The following is a 19,689-nucleotide window of genomic DNA, read 5'->3' as shown; positions in this document are numbered from 1 at the left end:
CTTGTTTTGTTAAGCAGTGGTTGTGTGCGGCGTCTCCCTGACTACTTTTGTTGCGATTTCTGGTAAAAGAATCGTAACAAATGAAACTCGTCCAAGCTTATTCGATTTGTTATTGAAATTTATTTATATTAGGTTCATTTTGGAATGTGCTCGCAAAAGTTTGTGTGGAATATCCCGTGGGTTCGACGGTAGTAATCATGGAAGGTAAGTGCATTTGTATTAAGATACAGGTGATACTCTATTCTATTTTCCCCGTTAGGGATCAGCAACGCTTTGCGTTGATTTGTTATTTTGCCTTTTTTATTTTTGTGCAGGCTTTTGGGTGAAGCACACCGCCGTGGTTGCGGACTGGACCGTTTTGTTCAGTTTTGAAACCATCGGTATCTTGGTGTTTAATGTCGCTTTACTCTGGAAAGCTGCATGAAGACTAGGCATAGAACAGTTTAGTGGGTTGTTAGGTAGGGTAGAAGGGGATTAGTAGAATAAGAGTTTGATCTGTATGACTTTGTAAATGCATTTCCTTTTAAATAAAAAATTAGCCAACAATTTGAAAAGTAAAAATGGCATCTGTCGATGAATTTATTAAAGCCCCTTCAGATGACATGTTAGAATTGTTTGTGAAGCAACAATTGTGGAAGCTAGTAGAGCATTTTAAAATTAGTGATGTGGACAAACGAATAAAGAAAAGCGAACTTCGTTCTATTGTGAGAAACTGGTTAATTGAAAATAATCTTTTGATCGTTTCCGCACAGAAAAAACATGAAGTTGGTACAAAGGGTCCGTTGGATATTTTTTCAGGGTTGTCCTTTGAACAGAGAAAATAAATTTTGGAAATGCAACAGCGTCATGATAAAGAGTTGGTCAAGGAAACTAAACGATATGAATTTGAGATTGAAAAATTAAAAACAAAACGTTCAATCAAACAGCGCGAAATTGAGCTGGAACAGAAAAAATTAGAGGCTGAAAACTCAGCGCGGGACTTTGATTTGCAGGTGGAGCGTTTAAAATTGGTAAAGGAAGGAAAATTATTCCCAGATGATGGTGTGAGAGATGTAACTTCGACTAGCAGGTTTGATTTAGCGGGTAATTTAAGACTACTCCCTAAATTTAATGAACATGACCCTGATGTTTTTTTCTCTTTATTTGAAACCATAGCTGAAGAGGGGAATTGGCCAAATGCGGTTCGAATTGTTATGCTTCAACCTGTCATTACAGGTAAAGCACAGGAGGCATTTGCAGCTCTTACAATGGAGGACAGAAGAGATTATCATAAGGTGAAAGCTGCAATCTTAAAAGCTTATGAGTTAGTTCCTGAGGCGTATCGCCAGCGTTTTAGAAACTGGAGGAAAGATGATCGTCAAACACATTCTGAGGTAGTAAGAGAACTTGTTTCACACTTTGATCGTTGGTGTATTGCTTCCGAGGTAGATGATTTTGAGAAGTTGCGTGACTTGATAATTCTAGAACAATTTAAGAGCATTGTGCCAGAGCATATTACTACATATATAAATGAGAGGAAGCCAAAGGATGCGATTGAAGCTGCAGTCTTGGCAGATGACTATATGTTGATACATAAAAAAGTGTATATGCAAGAGAAGTCAAGCCATAATCATGGTAACTTTTGTGACTATAGGAGTGTATCAAAGAAATTTGAACAACCCTATTTTTCAAAATTTGATAAAAGTTATCGTGGGAAAACTGACCGAGAGTTAGTGTGCAATTACTGTTTTAATATGGGACATTGGAAAAATAAATGTCCTGTTTTGGCTGCAAAATTGAAGTCTAATCAAAAGACTAAGTCAAATAACAGTTATGTTACTCCGGCATTAGTGACTGAGACTACAACTACTTCAAAAGAATTGGAATGTGGTACCTATGTGGAGAGGGACCATGTAGTTGGTGGGTCAAAAGTTGACGTTACAAAACACTTTGCTCCTTTTATTACTAAGGGTTTTGTTTCTTTGCTTAATTCTGAGGAAAAAGTTCCAGTTAAAATCTTGAGGGATACAGGAGCTTCGGAATCATTTATTCTTGAATCTGCCCTGCCATTCTCTGAGGAAACAAGTGTAGGGAGAAATGTTTTGATCAGAGGAATTGGATTACAAACGCTTTCTGTTCCTTTACACAGAGTGAAGCTGACTTCTGAACTGGTGTGTGGAGAAGTAACCCTGGGAGTGCGTCCATATTTGCCAGTAGATGGTGTTATGATAATACACGGAAATAACTTGGTGGGAGGTAAAGTGTGGCGAGATGTAATTCCTCCCTCTGTTGTAGTGTCTACACCATTGATTGAAAAAATTGATCCATTAAATCAAAGATTTCCTGAGGTTTTTACAGCCTGTGCAGTAACTCGTTCAATGAGTTCTGGAGCGTCTGTTGAAGAGGGAGAAGTTTCAAAATGTGTGGTACCTGGTTTGTCTACTCTTTCTTCTATTTCTCAGAAGGAGTGGGTGACTGCACAACAAAATGATTCTGGGTTACAGAAACTGGTTGCGGATGTTGTTTCAGCTGAGGAGATAAGAAGTGCTGTCAGTGGGTATTTCATCCAAGATGATCTACTCTTAAGGAAGTATATACCTTGCAAGAAAGGTTTGATGGAGGAATCTGTAATTCAGGTGGTGGTGCCAAAGCCATTTCGAGAGGTAGTAATGAAGGTTGCACATGGTGAAGTAGCAGGTCATTTGGGAGTAAATAAAACTTATGATTGAATTTTGCGCCTATTTTATTGGCCTTGTTTGAAGAAGGACATTTCTGCTTTTATTAAAGTTTGTCATGTATGTCAGTTAACAGGAAAGCCTAATCAGCCTTTGAAACCAGTGCCTCTTTGTCCGATAACAGTCACAAGTAAGCCCTTTGAGCATTTAATAATTGATTGTGTGGGTCCACTACCTATGTCTAAATCAGGAAATGGGTACATGTTAACCGTAATGTGCCAAAATACTCGGTATCCAGCCGCTTGTCCCATTAGAAAGATTACTACTAAAGCAGTTGTGAAGGCTTTAACACAATTTATTTCTATCTTTGGGATACCTAAAACTATTCAGAGTGACAAAGGGACAAATTTCACTTCACGTATGTTTGCAGAGATTTTGAGGGTGCTTAAAGTAAAACACAATCAATTAACTGCGTATCATGCTCAAAGTCAGGGGGCTCTTGAATGGTTCCATCAAACATTGAAAGCGTTGTTGCGTGCCTATTGTGTGGAGTTAAACCGTGATTGGGAGGAGGGATTACCTTGGTTGCTACTTGCAGCCCGAGAGGTTCAACAAGACAGTTTAGGATTTAGCCCAAACGATCTAGTGTTTGGCCACAAAGTGTGTGGTCCACTTTCTGTTTTGCGGGAGGGTTTGGTGGAGGAAGATCCGCCACAAAATTTGTTAGAATATGTAGATGGTTTTTGTAGACGCTTATTTTTGTCTGGAATAACTGCTCAGAAGAATCTTGTTGGAGCACAGAGTAAAATGAAAAGCCACTTTGATAAACGTGCAGAGTATCGTGTTTTTATACCTGGTGATCAAGTATTGGCTTTGTTGCCTTCACCAGGATCTCCTTTTTGTGCACGATTTACTGGCCCGTACACTGTTCTTCGTAAAATGTCTGACCAAAATTATCAAATTGCAACTCCAGATCGGCGGAAGGGTAGGCAATGTTTTCATGCGAATTTACTTAAGCCTTATCATTCCCATCAATTAGAAACTGCCGTTACTGTTGCTTCTGTTTCACTTGATAATTCTCAATCTCTTTTTGTAGGAGGAGAAGAGGATATGGTTGTCCCTGAGGATTGTGTGTTGCTTCCTAGGTTAAAGAATTCAGAAACTCTTAAAGATTTTGATTCTTTGCTTTCGCATTTGTCAGAGTTACAGAGGTCAGAACTGAAAACAGTGGTACATGATTTTCCTAGTTTGTTTGCAGATGTACCATCTCGTACTCATTTGATCCAGCATGATGTAGAGGTGGGAGAGGCTCGATCCATTCGTCAGCATTTTTATAGGGTTCCTATTAGTAAGCGGCAAATATTGGACTCTGAAGTGCAATATATGCTTGAGAATGGGATAGCTGTTCCTTCGTCTTCCAGTTGGGCATCACCATGTTTATTGGTGAAGAAACCAGATTCTACTTATAGATTTTGTACTGATTACCGCAAATTAAATTCTATTACTAAACCTGATGCTTTTCCACTTCCTCGAATGGAGGATTGTGTGGATCAGGTGGGTATAGCCAAATTGTAAGCAAATTGGATCTCTTAAAGGGATATTGGCAAGTGCCATTAACTCCTTGAGCTCAAGAAATAACTTCATTTATTACACCATCAGGGTTATATTCGTACTCTGTTATGAGTTTCGGTTTGAGAAATGCACCCGCTACCTTCCAGAGGTTGATGAATAAAGTGGTATTTGGTCTGGAGGGTTGCGCGGTGTATTTGGATGACGTAATTATATTTAGTGATACTTGGGAACAACATTTGGTTCATCTTCGTGCGCTGTTGAAACGTTTAGTAGAGGCATCTCTTACAGTTAACCTGGCAAAGTGTGAGTTTGCCAAGGCTACAGTCAGATATTTGGGCAAAGAAGTGGGACAGGGTGAGGTACGTCCTATTCAAGTCAAAGTTTTGGCCATACAAAGTTTTCCTCCACCATTAACAAAGAAAGAGCTGATGAGGTTTTTAGGCATGGTGGGGTATTATAGGGGATTTTGCCCTAATTTTTTGACTGTTGTTTGTCCGATGACTGACTTGCTTAGAAATTCTGTTAAGTTTGTTTGGAGTGAAAAATGTCAGAAAGCCTTTGACAATGTTAAACTGTTGCTAACTTCTACCCCTGTTCTAGCTGCTCCTAGGCTGGATAAACCATTTAAGATACAGGTGGATGCAAGTCAGGTTGGGGATGGAGCTGTTTTGTTGCAAACTGGTGAGAGTGGACTTGAACACCCTGTTTGTTTCTTTTCTCGGAAGTTCAACTCGTATCAGAAGAATTATTCTGTAATTGAGAAAGAAGCATTATCATTAATTTGGGCTCTTCAGTTCTTTGATGTATATGTGGGTGGAGGACTGCCTGTGGAAATTTATTCTGATCATAATCCTTTAACGTTTTTACATTCTTTACAGTCCCCAAGTCAGAGGTTAATGCGTTGGATTTTATTTCTACAGCCCTACAACTTGACTGTAAAACACATTAAGGGAATTGATAATGAAGTGGCGGATGCGTTATCTCGAATTCCTGACTATGGTGAATAGGTACTGTTGTGTTGGAACAGTTCCTCTTTCTGTTTTCTTTTTGTTCTCTTTTGTCCTCTTAATTTTCTTTCAGGATCCAGATTGCTGGGGATAAGGAGGCAGTTTGGGAAAAGTGATGGGACTGTGAGAACATCATTGTATTGGAAGGGGGTAATGGATGCCAGAAAAAAAAAAAAAACTAAAGGGAAGTAGTTTTTTACTTTTTAAGGATCCTTTATTGGATGCAGGATTTTTTTTAGGGGGGGTGTGTGACGTATCAGTGAGTTACTGTTTATTCCTGAGTTACAGGTGACTGGTTGTCTGCAGGTGATTGACTGATGAGGTGTTGCACCTGGTTTAAATCAACGGTCTTTAAAAGGGACTCGGAGGAACAATGGCGGGGGAGCAGTTGTTTGTTGGACTTGGCATCTGTGTCTACCGGAGAACTCACGGGATACAGAGGTTATGGGAGATTGCCGTTGCACTGGAGGAGTTTCTGTTTTGATTTATCTTTTCCTAGATTGGACGTTTGGGTTCTGAGTTTTGTTATTAGTGTTTGTTTGGACTGTTATTGGTACTATTTACAAACACCTGCCGACATACTGACTATCACTTACACTGACTACATTACATGTTTTTCTTTTCTTTATTGTTAAATAAACTTGTTTTGTTAAGCAGTGGTTGTGTGCGGCGTCTCCCTGACTACTTTTGTTGCGATTTCTGGTAAAAGAATCGTAACATATGTAAGAATGCTGTTCATCGACTTCAGCTCAGCATTCAACACAATAATCCCACAACAGCTCATCCACAAACTAAACCTGCTGGGCCTTAACACCTCCCTCTGTAATTGGATCCTGGACTTTTTAACTGCAAGACCTCAGTCAGTCCGTGTCGGTCGCAACACCTCCAGCACTACCACACTGAGCACAGGTGCCCCACAAGGCTGTGTGCTCAGCCCACTGATCTTCACGCTGCTGACCCACGACTGCACTGCCAAGTCCAGCTCCAACCACATCATCAAGTTTGCTGATGACACAACTGTGGTAGGTCTCATCAGCAACAACGATGAAACGCACTACAGAGAGGAAGTGGCACAGCTGGCTGAATGATGTGGCGCTAACAACCTGTCCCTACTTTCTAACAAAGCGTGTACTTTCTACTTTCTGTCTACTTTCTCCATCGGCTGAAAAGGGCAAGTCTCCCTCCACCCATCCTCACCACCTTTTACAGGGGCACCATTGAGAGTGTGCTGACCATCTGCATCACTGTCTGGTATGGGAACTGCAGTGCTGCTGACCGCAAGACCCTACAACGGACAGTGAACACTGCTGCAAAGATCATCGGTGCCCCTCTTCCCTCCATCCTGGACATTTTCCAGCAAGGCCACCAGCATCGTGAAGGACCCTACCCACCCCTCCCACAACCTCTTCCAGCTCCTGCCATCAGGAAAAAGGCACCCGAGTATCAAAGCTCGTTCTGCCAGATTGCTCAACAGCTTCTTTCCCCAGGCTGTGAGAGCTCTTAACTCCAATCTCCCTGTCCCCCTCTGAAACCATAAACACCTCAGCCCCCCAACTCATAAATAACTATTGACAATTTTCCTAAGTGCAATTCTGAGTGTGCTACACACAGGTGAGTGGGCTATACAAATCACCTGTAGTAAAACACTCATCCCACTATATGCACACTAGACACTTTCTATAAACACTCCATTACAAAGACTCAATAAGATAATATATGTTTACTTGAATATTGCACTACAAAATAATGTTTACTTGAGCATTGCACTTCTAAATATTTTGCACTGCGCGCTGCTTCCCACAAAATCTCTCTTCTGAACAATTTAATGTACAAAACATATATTTTCTGCACAATTTCATGTACAAATATCTCTTTAGCACAATTTCATGTACAGTATTTATGTAAAGTTCTTGTACAGTCTCAGTTTGTGTATGTGTAGTCAACTAGGTATAGTATTTATAGTATATGTATAGTCAGATGGTTAAACTGTTGTATAGCTCTATTGTTTTTCCTATATTTGCACCGTGGTCCTGCGAGACACATTTCGTTCCACTATATGTCCACACATGTAGCAGAATGACAATAAAGCTCAACTTGAACTTGATACTTGCATAAGGACAAACATCACTGCAACACTCCACCGATTTGGACTTTGGCAGTGTGGCCAGACTAAATCCCCTCCTCAGTGAAGGCACATAAAACACACTTGGAATTTGCAAAAAAGCACCTAAAAGACTGTCAAGACTGAGAAACAAGATTCTCTGGTCTGATGAACCTCAGTTTCAAGCATCATGTATGAAAGTTAGCAGGCACTGCTCATCAACTGCACAGTACCATCCCAGCAGTGAAGTGTGGTGGTATTGAACATTTCTGGAGAAACCTGAAAATACGTTTCAATAATGTTAGTCACGGTATTGAAAAGGTTTCTTTAAACTTTAAAGGAACCTGTGGTTAAATCTTGTGTTTCTCAAAAAATTTCTTCCTGAATTTCTAAAATTAGCCATAATTTTGAAGCCATCACAATTTTCACACCCTCCTCAACAGACCCCTCATCACCGCAAATTTGAATATCTAAAAAAATACTTTTAAAGTCAATGTAATGAAAGTGCAAATGTCTGCATAAAATTTATGATGAAATTGAGATTTTTGGGGGAACTTGCGGATGAATTTTCCGTTTGTCAGCTAGATTTCTTCCTGAATTTCTGAAATTAGCCATATGTTAATTTTTTTCACATCCTCTTCAACAAACATCAAAATTGCAAATTTCAATATCTAAAACTGCAACATCATAGTGCTTGTGTGGTGATTTAAAGCAGATCTGTAGTCTTTCAGCCCATTTGGTCATCATGTTTGTCTACCTGCTACTCCTCACAGTCATCGTAAGTTTTCTCTTTGTGTCTTCAATTGGCCATTCCATTCTGACTTAATGTCTGAAAACGTATGTTTGTATGTGTGATGCAATATTCTTATTGTGTTTGTACATAAGGCGACTGTCGAGGCTCAGAGATTTCCAGGTCAACAGACGTCTGATTCATGTTTGTGTAAAATAAACAGCACTATCTGGACTTTTCCTGCTTTTCGTTTTGAGGAAATCACAAGACAGGTCCAAATTTGTGAGGACAACCTGAATGAGTTTGAGGAAAAGGTAAAGCATCACTTATTAAGCTTCTTATGACAATTGCTACTTAATAGACTTTAATACTTTTCAGATGATGTACATTACAATTGAAAAGAATTTTGAATTAAGGCAATATCAATTAACTTTCTGAGGTGATTTCCAGATGAGGAACACAAATGCAGAACTGCCAATGATGGAAGCCACTCTTCAGAACATCTCAGCCCGTCTGAAAGCATTTGATTACCTTTACAGAAGTGGACTGTACAGCGCACTTCATCTGCAACAGCTGAACCAGGAACTCAAGGAAATATATCAATCTGTCAATGAAACACACATGCAGACCCCCAACAAAGAGACGCGTAATCTACTCAGTGAGGTAGATATTGCAACACATGATCGCAAACAAATATTTCTGTAGATTCTTTTCTTTTGTAATCAGTGTTTCAAATCAATCTCCAAATTAAGATGATGACAGAATGATCTCAACAATATAAAAGTAAAGGCAACCACAGTTTAATGAAAACATCTGTTGTTCTCAGTTAAATAAAGCAAAACATGATGTCCAGAGGATGTACAGAGATGATTTCTTCAACCTAGAGACCATGAAGAAGAGGTTACGTGACCTCAACAACCGTGCACAGAGTTGCAAGACCATGCCAAATGATTTCAGAAGTAAGTACTTTACTGACTATCTGTAAGATATTTTTATATAGAAATATAGAAATTTTTAAGGAACAGAATTTCTTTCAATTGCCATTTTCTGAATTCTGAAGATCCAAAAAGTTTCTAACAAACAAAGAAACTGTTACTTAATTGCTTGCAGGTACGTGTCATCAGCGCACTATGACCAGAATAAGTTCTCCAGTTATTACCAAGCTCAATTCCATCAGCAAGTCCTATATTTCTGGTGCTTGGGGTCGTGATGCTCTGCTAAGCAGTAAGGAACACTATTGGGAACACTGTCTGGTGAGCGGACACAAGCATGGCAACACAATCAGGATGTACAACTCACTTGAGGACTTCATGGCCAACAATCACTACAAAGATGAAGAGATAGCACCATCATACAGCCATGAAAATGCCGTTCAGGGCTCTGGCACTATTCTGTATGACAACACTGTATTTTACCAATGCTACAGCACCGCTGAAATCTGCAGCTTCAACATTGCAACAAAAGAAACCAAGCGTATGAAACTGGATGGTGCCGGAATCGACAACAAGTTCCCTTTCTGCTACTACAGCTGTCTTGATTGGACTGATATCGATCTGGAGGCTGATCAAGATGCTGTGTGGGTGATATACGCCACTGAGGAGAACCACGGCAACATTGTTGTGAGCCATTTAGACCCGCTGTCACTCAATATCACACATACCTGGAAGACGCAACTCTTTAAGAGGTCCGTCACCAGCACGTTTATGGTGTGTGGGGTCTTGTATGCTACACGCTTTGTTAATACTTACCAAGAAGAGGTGTTTTATGCTTTCGATACAACCACTGGTCAAGAGATAAACACTCTTTCTTTGCCTTTTGAGAAGGTTTCTGCTGGAATAGCCAATCTGAACTACAATCCTGTTGACGGAAAACTCTACTTGTACAATGATGCCTATCTTTTAGCATATGATACCTTCTTCTAAGTGCATTTCAAATGCAGTTACCCAATAAAAAGTGTGTTGTTTCAAATTCAAAACTGGTCTGCTTTATTTCCCAAAGCTTTTATGCAGATGGTCCAGAGACTTTTTACTACTGCCAACCAAGAGAGTGCCTCTCAAAAACATGACATTCAAAAACTACAAAACAGAGGTACAAATAAACATACAAACAAATGCAAAAATGTGAGAATGGACATCAAACAATTAACATTCGACTTCTTTAAGTCTGCAGTTAAAGGTGCAAAACTTTAAACTCCAGCACCCTCTGGTGTTTGGATGGGAGGTTCTTCAGACTGTGCTGTTTCTTGCTCTTGTGTTCCTGGTTTTGCTTGCTCCTGTTCAGTTAGTCCCTGATCATCTGGAAAGTACAAAGACAATCCAGCATATCCTACACACTTATGCTTAATGTAATTTCTTACAACTCAACATTAGCTTTACTGAGATGAAAGCAATTACAAAGCACTTTATTGGATGAGCCATATTTGAATTTGTAGCACAATAGCCAATGTACACACACTTGTGACCACACTAATTTTTGCTTTGTTTACCTTGCGTAAGAATTTTTTTTTTATTAAAGTCTAAAGTGGCTTATTACTTCAATAAATGTATTTTTAGTTTGACTGGAGAAGACTGGCCATGTGGACCTCTACATACATTGAATTTATTGCACTCATTATTGTGCCTCTCTTCACTTTTGATTTTATAGACAGGATTGATCTTATGGGTCTTTCTTCATCCCTCACTATGGAGCCAGTAGTGCTTTATGAGTCATTATAACTCAGCACAAAGCTCTATGAATCACAGGCTAGAAGACAAGTGGCTCTTATAATTGGAGGTGCATGCAAAGGTCAGAGTGAGCTTGTTATTGGTCAGGTGCTTCAAAAGAATATCATGGCTGCTGAGTCAATATGACAGGCAGGGATTTTGTGAGTAACCATTATATGAGCACATGAGCATTTCGGAGCAACTGTTCAAATCAGCTGAGATTGGAAGGTATCACAGTTCATATGTGTTTCTTGCAGCTGCTAGATGAAAAAAAAAAAATACTCACCTGAGTCTGAGGCAATATTGTCTAACAGTTCTTTTGTGTTCTTCAGCCTGTACATCAAGAACTTGTTTTCTACAGAGTATGTAAATATGAATAAAATTAATTGTACATTCATTAAAAATCTTTTTAATGTTCATTAAAAAAAACAAAAAATCTGTAACTTATTTAGCTAATATTTGGTATTTTAGCAGTATTGGCTGATAAGGAATATTAAATTGTGCATGCTCTAACATTTAGACTAACTTTTCTAAATTAAAATTAATTTAGAGTTAGAGAATGAAGTTTTGAGAGACTCAAACATGCATGGGAACACATCTTCTTTCAACTTAAAATTCAATACAGTAGGTCTAAACTTTACACCCCTATATTAAATTGGGAGATAATAACCACAAAAACAAAAAATATAAACAAGATATAATATACATTTAACCAATATAAAATCAGAGCGAAAGAAGGATTACGATTAAAAAAGGAAGTGGAAAAGATAAAATTAGATTAAAAAAATGGTTAAAAAGATCAGGGAAAAGTAAGACAGAAATAGGGGAAGGTAAGGGTTAAGGGCCCTACGTATTTAATGATTAAACTGCCCAATGTATAACATTAAATGATCAAAATGCTTTTTAGACTTGACTGGTAGGTGCTGCTTTAACCCTCACAATTGTTCTGTGTAAAACAGACAGGCAAATATTGAGGTATAACAAATTTGCACCCGTACAAACATACCTATATCATGGCGCTTTCGTTTTTCTTGTTCCAGCTTGGAGTTCAGGCGGTCCACTTCCTCACGTTGTAGATCTAGCTGAAAAGCCAGTCACCATGGAAGCATGTGAATACGTATACACACACACACACACACACACACAGAGAGAGAGAGATACATGAGCAACATGACAGAAACACAGAGTCTATATGATTGTAATGCACTCAAATGCACCTGCCGATTAGTAAGGGCACTATCAAATATCATGTGAAATGTAAGATCACCTGTTTGCGTAAGATCTTGACCTCTTCGAGTAATCTCGTCACACACATTACCTGTTGCTGATATGCAAAGAGAGCCTGTGACCTTCTAAGAAACAGAGACACCATTAACCTGGTTATCAGATGTTGTTCAGTATGCTTTAGATTATTTTTAGTGGTGCTTGCAAAGATAATTGCTCATATTTAGGGTTAGGACAAATTTAGCAACTACCCAGAGACACCCAGCAAATGCATAATACAATGAATATTAACTCACGCCACATCCATGTCCATCTCCACCTCTCGTAAGCTCAGGGAGAAAACGGGATTTCTCATTTCTAGGTCTAAAGGAAAATGTGTGGAATGAAAACATGAAGTTGTATGTGTGTGTTCATGAGTGTGTATATGTGTGTGTGTATGCCTCACCTGTAGTAAAGGGTGGCAGGTAGCTCATGAGAATACTGTTAGTCCAATCATCTTTCAGCTCTCTGTATAATATACCAAAACAAAAATTAGAATTAAGGTTATAGAGTACCATCAAAACAATTTTATTTTTAAGTGCCTATAACTATTTATGAATATTTAAAAAAATATTTTTTAATGAAATACATGCATTAACTACAGAAACATTTTAGGTTAATTGCAATTAAGTATTTTAACAGGTTTACATCCCTAACTGTTAATAAAAAGTAATTTATTGTATTTCTAAATCTCAAGCTACCACAGTCATATACCACCTAGCCTATAGATGGCACTGTTTGTTAAAACAATTTAAAAAAGTCAGAAACTCCTGCCTCATATCTGCTGTCAATAAAGCCACATTGGTCTCACAGAAAGAGCCAGATGTTTAATGATCAGCATAAAGTCAGTTTTCAGCTAATTCTGGCCAAGAACGAGTCATTTGTTCCATCTGTTCAGTATGTTCAGCTGCCTTGTTTTAAAATTATATTTTATATGATATATGGGCCAAGTGTTAAATGTAATCAGCAATTTGGCCTTTTTTATGTACTTTTTTTGTGCAATATGCATTAGATAGTTGTATATATACAATTATTGTTATACATTTAGATTTAGCATAACATGCATTGTGGGATGCATTATCTGTACTTGAACTGGTCATTGAGCAGGGGGTCATTGGTGAGCCCGTGGAATTTGAAGAAACCTATTGCATCAGTGTCAGCGTGGGCAACAAGTGTATCATATTTCCCTACTATAGACTGAGTCTTCAAAAGCTGAAACAAAAAAATACAGGAAAAAAACAAGTACTTTAAAAAAAAAAATTTATAAATGCAAACAACAGAGGGCAGTGTCTATGCAAAATGCGAGCTTATAGGCTGTGTTTATTAAACAATTTGTAAAGAGACAGCAGCACTGATATACATTGTCATTTGCACACTAGAACAATTACAAGAGGATTGAGAAGGTCTAAACAGAATCAATTTGTGTATGTGTTTACCTCCATGATGTAGCTACCAATCCCAAGGTGCCGGTAGCGTTTCCTAACAGCCAAAAGAGACAGCTGAAGCACCATATCTCCTGTAGACCTACAATTTCACAGACAGAAGCAGAAGACTCCATATCATTGTTCTTATTAAATCAGCTTATGTCTTAATTTAATTCACATTATGTTTCTGAGAAACATCCATTTTAACTGTCACAATGAGACGTTCTAGTGAGGATGTGTGTGTGTGTGTGTGTGTGGCAGACGCTTGAGGTTAAACTAAACCACAGGCCATGTGGAAGCGATTGGCACAAATACAGAGTGCAGAAGAGGGAAAGGAGAGAGAGAGGAAGCCATAGTCTCTCATTGACTGGTAATAACACCCCACAGCCAGCAGGGCAGGGCAGGTTTCTCCACTCTTCAGCCCCTCTGGACTGGAAATAGACTCAGGGTGGAGCAACACCGTTCAGTGGGATCTCATAATGACAAGGCTTGATTCAGTTTGATGATATAAATAAAGTCTTTTTTAGGAATCCTGGATGGAATCCACCCATAAAGAGCTGAAATGCTGACTGAGGCTATGGGAGGGACAGTCAGGCGCTTGTTCTTACAGCTGGACACAGTTTGATTTGGATGTGTGGGTTGTAGGTACAGTAGAAGATGATTCTGCACAGAAAGTATTCTGTGAGTTAGACGTGTGTGTGTGTGTGTGTGTGTGTGTGTGTGTGTATGAAGATCCCTTGTAGTCAAAAAGTGTGAAAAATGCTTTGTAGAATGCAACAAACAAGAAGTTTAGTACATTTTGTGTAATATCCATATTTTGTCTGTGTAACTTCCTCTTTATTGCAAAAATGACTATAAAATGCAATTGACAAAGATTTACTGCATTGCCAGATGATGTTATGAGATGCTAACAGAAGAAAAGTATCTTGCTTTAAAGCATTAGTGTTTTATTTCACAAAATAGTATTATATTGCTCTTTCGCAGCTGTTTGATTGAATCAGGCACAGTGCTTGTGCTTTGCTTACAGTATCTTGAGTTCGTAGCAAGCAGCAGCCACGATCAGAGATTCAACTCCTACGGCGGATGGCGGAATCTTTCCGTCTTCTCGTTGGACTGCTCTTTTTTCTTTCCTATCCCTCACTCCATCTACAAACTCCTGCAGGCCTTCACAGAATCGCTCCCAAGACCAACTATGGAGAACAGAAAACAAACTTTATTTAAAAAAATTTTTTTTTTTTTTTTATTAACAGAACAGTAACTAGAACACTTGAATTGAATCTATAAGAAGAGACAGAGGAAATCTCCCACATAAGCACATACATTTAGTATAATCCAAATACAAGAATCTGGGTAGGAATTTTGTACAAAATCAAATTTGCAACAATATTCTGTCACACCATGCACTAACATCATCCCAGTAAGTGACCATAATAGGATACAATTGTCCATAAAATGGTATAACACAGTTGTGTTGGCATAGAAACATACATACATGGTGACATTTGTCATTTTAATTGACTATAATAAGGTCATGATGATCTCTGTTAAAGGTCCTTCCCAAATGTAATAAATAAATATATAAAAATTCACTTCTTTCCAGATCTATGCCTATAGGAGTATAGATAGAGCTGATAAGGAATGCTTGGCAAACTGTTTGCCAGAGAGGATCTGGGAAAAAGCTCTTGTAATCCCATTATCTTTAACAGAATCAACAAACGATTTGTGCTGAGTCATGTCATATTCACTCTCATTAATTCTCAATCATGACTTAACGAATGACTTCGTTTTTAGTCAGTTTCTCACGCAAAGGTATCATATGACTTCAGAAGACTTTGAACATAGTCATTCTTATGATATACCTGTTTTGGAGCTTGACAGTATAAATCAGCATCCACTTTTGTTGTACACTCTTAAAAATAATGATTCTTTTTTAGCTTTTTGGGTTCCATGAAGAACCTTTAACATCCATATAACCTTTCCATTTCATAAACAGCTCTTTATTGGGAAAAATATTATTCAGATGTTGCTCACGCTAAGAAGAAAGTAATTGTTTACTGGAAGGTTCTTTGGGGAAGCCAAAATGGTTCTTCTATGGCTTCGCTGATAAAAATCCATGTTTGGAACCTATATTTTTAAGAATCTCAGACATCTTGCCTTGGGTGTTTCACAAAAGGACTAAAAGGGTTAGGAGTGATATGATGTTGAGTAAATGCTGACAAAGTTTTAATTAACTATTCGTTTGAATTTGATGTTAAGGTGCAGTCACATTAGCAAACATTTTGCTGGTTAATTGGCTACTGTCAACAGTGTAGTGAAGTATGATGCACTCACAAAAACCTAACTTGAACCTTTTGTGAAATCTGCAAGGGGAAATCTTTCACCGTCATGTGAAGTTTCCCAAATACGTGGATTCCAAATGACTGGATTTTGCCCTCGAAAATTTGCAGAACAATGGCAAATGTGATTACACTATTAGAATTACTTAAAAATATTTAACCTGATACTTGTCTCTGTTGCTATTATCTCCTCTGAGGTTTCCTCTGTACTCTCTTCAGAGTCGCTGTATAGCTCAGCCAGCAGCTTGTGTGTGGAATCAGCTTCCATACTTGTTTTACAGGGTACTGGGCTCAAATTTGTACCCTTTTGGGAAGCTCTCCCTCTATAGTCCTCTAAAACATCTGCAAAGAGAAATCAGCATAAAATAGCCTTAGGCCAACACTCATTCTATATATGGAATCATGTAGGATATTTCTATCACTAGCATAATTTATGCTCTATTGCCCAACCAAGGTGAATTACATACCTACATGGTCTTGTGACAAAATAATAGTATGTATCCCAGGGTAGTGTACTGTTTCATGCACATCTCTGGGGCCGATTTCAGGCAAGGACGTGTCCAATAGAGCCACCACAGCCCGCAGAACATCCTCATTTTTTATCTGCAAGACCAAGACAATCTACATATTCATACATGCTCACACAAATATATCCATGTGTATGTCATCAAAGCACAAGGAATCAGAACATCTGCCTCAGGTAATGTAGAAAAGAGCAGCAGACTCAAGAACACTCATAGATCTGGTGCAAACCAGTGCAGGAGGAAGACTGTCTGCATCGTGACGCCCACCCCCCACACCAATGTTTGCAAAGCTCTGGCTGGGAAAAAATCCATTCAATTAAGACTGGGAGTTCCTGGACAACACGAGGGGAGTCTGAAACGTGACCTATATTCCCGATCACGCTGGCTCTATAATTTCATATTTTGTGGAGTAATAGAGCAATAAAGCTCAGATAATATTTCAAAAACAAGGAGGAGTTAATATGCGGAAAGGAAGTGGAATACAGCACTCAATAATCAATAAACATCAATGAAGGGAAAGCAAGCAAGATAATAAAAGAGGCTAAGTGGGATTGAAATGAATTAGCGCATAGGTGGGTGTAAGTGTATAGGCGTGTATGAGGCAATTTGACATTTATGCTGTTCCAAAACCAAGTCAGCTGCCTACAAAGGAAGCATTTTAAGGCACATTTCTGACGCAAAGGCTTTTCCATAAGGTACGCAACTTAATTATATTGCCTACTAAGATATCTTTTTGAGTTTAATTCTGTTGTATATATCCTTGGCGGAGATGGCAATCCCAGAATGTATTGCAACAATCTCAGTGAAAAATAAATCCAATGGCAGATTAGGTGAGTGATGATCATACATTCTAATGAAAATACATATAAATAAAATTACATTTCAGTAAATATTTCAAATATTATATTTTAAAAGTTTTATTAAATAAAAAAATAGACTGTAATTGTTTTTTCAAAGTTAGAGTAGAAAATACAATTTCAGTCTTTCTACTTCAAAATTTCATGTTTAATTCAATGTGTTACTTGCCGTTTCTTTGTAATTATTACTAGCAATTTCTGAGTGAAAATTGTTTCAACATATTTTTTTCAGTGTAATAAATGTTTAGATTTTTTGATTTTAACATAAATGTAATTTGTGTTTATCCATTTGATTTTTCCAATGTATTTGAATTGACAAAATACAAAATAAATAAAGAAAGAAAGAAACTAAATATAATAGTTTTTTTTATTTTATTTTATTTGTATTGGGCTTATCAGGTATCAGGCTATGACCATTAAGATGATCCCTGCCTACATAGGCCATTAGGCAGTAAGCAGCAAGGCCACTTACTAGGCTTCAGAAAAAAGCTTTAGGGTTCATAATGAAAGTATGTTTGTTGTAATATGCTAGTGTATATTTTGCAAAGCTCTTATGTTTTTTGGATATGAACCGAACCTGCACAGAGATATATTTGCCCTTTCCAAATCCAAAATAGCACTGAAGAGCCCACCAACATAAAGATATGAGAGCAAGAGAAAACACATCAAGTGCCTTGTGATATTTGCATTGTATGGTGGGATGCTTGTATTCCTTAGAACAATATTTCCAATCTCAGCCCACATTGTGTTTGCAGGCCCCAGAAGATTAATCAACAACAGATGGGTATTTAACTACCCACCCAGTTATAAATGACTACCTGTATAGAAAATAAAGTTTATTTTGGACATCTAGTGTGATATTAATCTAGTTATTTAGTAAGAATCTGAATCTAAAACAAGAAAGAAATATATGTTAACCATAGGCAGAATTGTAGGAGCATCTCTGGTTTGGAAGAGTTCGTGGAAGTTGACTATGATGGGCTGAGCACTCAACGCACCCCTGAAGTGGACACTGTGGAGACGAACCATGCATCCCTCCATCGCTCACAACAGACCAGCTAAAAAGAGAGACACACCTTTATGAGCATTCATTAAATGAAACATGACACTTGCCCCTGCTGTAAAAGAGTTTTGCAGAGGGGACTGAGGCTAATTGTGACAACTATATTCTCAGGGCAGTAATGCAAGTCTGGCAATTTTGTAGATTTAAAAAAAAAAAATAAAAAAAAAAAGTTACTTTTGGCCAAAATTTAAAATATGAATATGTTCCCTTTTCCGTTTGTGCTTTTTCAATAATTTTTTGATTTGTTCATAATACAGTGGCATGCAAAAGTTTGGGAACCCCTTGCAGAATCTGTGAAAATGTGAATAATTTTAACAAAATTTTGGGAACCCTTAGTTCTTAATACTGTGTGTGGTTACCTGGATGATCTACGACTGTTTTTTTGTTTTGTGATGGTTGTTCATGAGTCCCTTGTTTGTTCTGAACAGTTAAACTGAGCACTGTTCTTCAGAAAAATCCTCCAGGTCCTGCAGATTCTTCAGTTTTCCCGCATCTTCTGCATATTTGAACCCTTTCCAACAGTGACTGTATGATTTTGAGATCCATCTTTTCACAATGAGGACAATTGAGGGACTCAAACACAATTATTAAAAAAGGTTCAAACATTCACTGATGCTCCAGAAGGAAACTCCAGGTGACTACACACAGTATTAAGAACCAAACTTTTGAAGGGGGTTATTTTAATAATTTCAGCTATTTTTTATTTACTTATTTTTTGTCTTGTGGACTATATGTAAACATCTTTTATGCAAAATATCTTACTCAGGACAGTACTAAATAAGAAATAACATGCATTTTGTATGATCTCTCATATTTTGTTAAAATTATTCACATTTTCAGATTCTGAAAGGGGTTCCCAAACTTTCGCATGCCACTTTATACTGTTTGCTTTTTAACGGTGTTAAATTGACTATAAAACATTTAAATGCTGCTATTTTGTGGAAGATTGGGGCCTTTTTTTACTGTAAGTTAGCGTTTTACTCTATTGCTCATTGTGACTTAACGTACCCATAGTGGCCAATATTTTCACAAACGTGTATTTTTCTCCTAGCTAATAACGGAGGAAATGTTCGCTAGCTTTTTATTGCCACTATGCCGAGTTTTGCGCAGAAGTTGACGTTCAAAAATAAAACAACCGTTGTGAATAATAATGGAAGTGTGACAATTAACCCGGTCTCCTGTGAATTGGTTTTATTTTTTCAGGTTAAAACAAAACTGTGTGTGATATCTGTTAATATATGAATCTGTAAACATATTAATAAACTAAATACCTCCAATGCCTGCTTCAGAAGTGTTGACAATTTGGCCACCTTCGCAAACTTGGCTGCTTTGTGCTGCTAGGATAGCGAGCGAGTGTATCTATGGCAACGGTGGAGCTGGAAATCAATCGCAGTGTCTTCTGGGATTTGGAGTCCCTATTAATGAACATGCGATGACCACGTAGGATGGTGTGGTT

The 19,689-nt window shown here is 38.0% G+C and overlaps 2 protein-coding genes across 5 annotated transcripts; one reads left to right on the top strand and one right to left on the bottom strand.

Annotated features, from left to right (window-relative positions):
- Positions 1-8,011: 8,011 nt before the first annotated feature.
- Positions 8,012-10,017, top strand: LOC131534957 (olfactomedin-4-like). Its single transcript, XM_058768098.1, has 5 exons — positions 8,012-8,112; positions 8,220-8,378; positions 8,515-8,727; positions 8,891-9,023; positions 9,175-10,017. The coding sequence occupies exons 1-5, from the start codon at positions 8,080-8,082 to the stop codon at positions 9,984-9,986; spliced, it is 1,350 nt and encodes a 449-aa protein (XP_058624081.1). The 5' UTR covers positions 8,012-8,079; the 3' UTR covers positions 9,987-10,017.
- Positions 10,018-10,053: 36 nt separating this feature from the next.
- On the bottom strand, positions 10,054-19,607 carry si:dkeyp-50b9.1 (uncharacterized). Of its 4 annotated transcripts, none has more exons than XM_058768100.1 (13): positions 19,505-19,607; positions 18,089-18,228; positions 16,257-16,392; positions 15,951-16,131; positions 14,479-14,643; positions 13,466-13,553; positions 13,117-13,241; positions 12,436-12,497; positions 12,287-12,353; positions 12,034-12,115; positions 11,773-11,848; positions 11,053-11,121; positions 10,054-10,359 (listed from the first exon to the last, which is right to left on the bottom strand). In XM_058768100.1, exons 2-13 carry the CDS (start codon positions 18,209-18,211, stop codon positions 10,250-10,252), a joined length of 1,284 nt encoding a protein of 427 aa, XP_058624083.1. In that variant the 5' UTR covers positions 18,212-18,228; positions 19,505-19,607; the 3' UTR covers positions 10,054-10,249. The 4 variants fall into 4 exon arrangements, with proteins under 4 accessions (XP_058624083.1, XP_058624082.1, XP_058624086.1 ...); XM_058768099.1 differs by having other exon boundaries at positions 10,056-10,359; positions 12,034-12,118; XM_058768103.1 differs by having other exon boundaries at positions 10,057-10,359; positions 12,034-12,118; positions 16,261-16,392; positions 18,169-18,228; positions 19,505-19,579.
- Positions 19,608-19,689: the final 82 nt, after the last annotated feature.

This window comes from Onychostoma macrolepis, chromosome 25 (genome assembly GCF_012432095.1).
Source record: "Onychostoma macrolepis isolate SWU-2019 chromosome 25, ASM1243209v1, whole genome shotgun sequence".
NCBI lineage: Eukaryota > Metazoa > Chordata > Actinopteri > Cypriniformes > Cyprinidae > Onychostoma > Onychostoma macrolepis.
The sequence above is the reverse complement of the archived record's forward strand: the minus strand, read 5'-3'. Positions and strand labels throughout refer to the sequence as shown.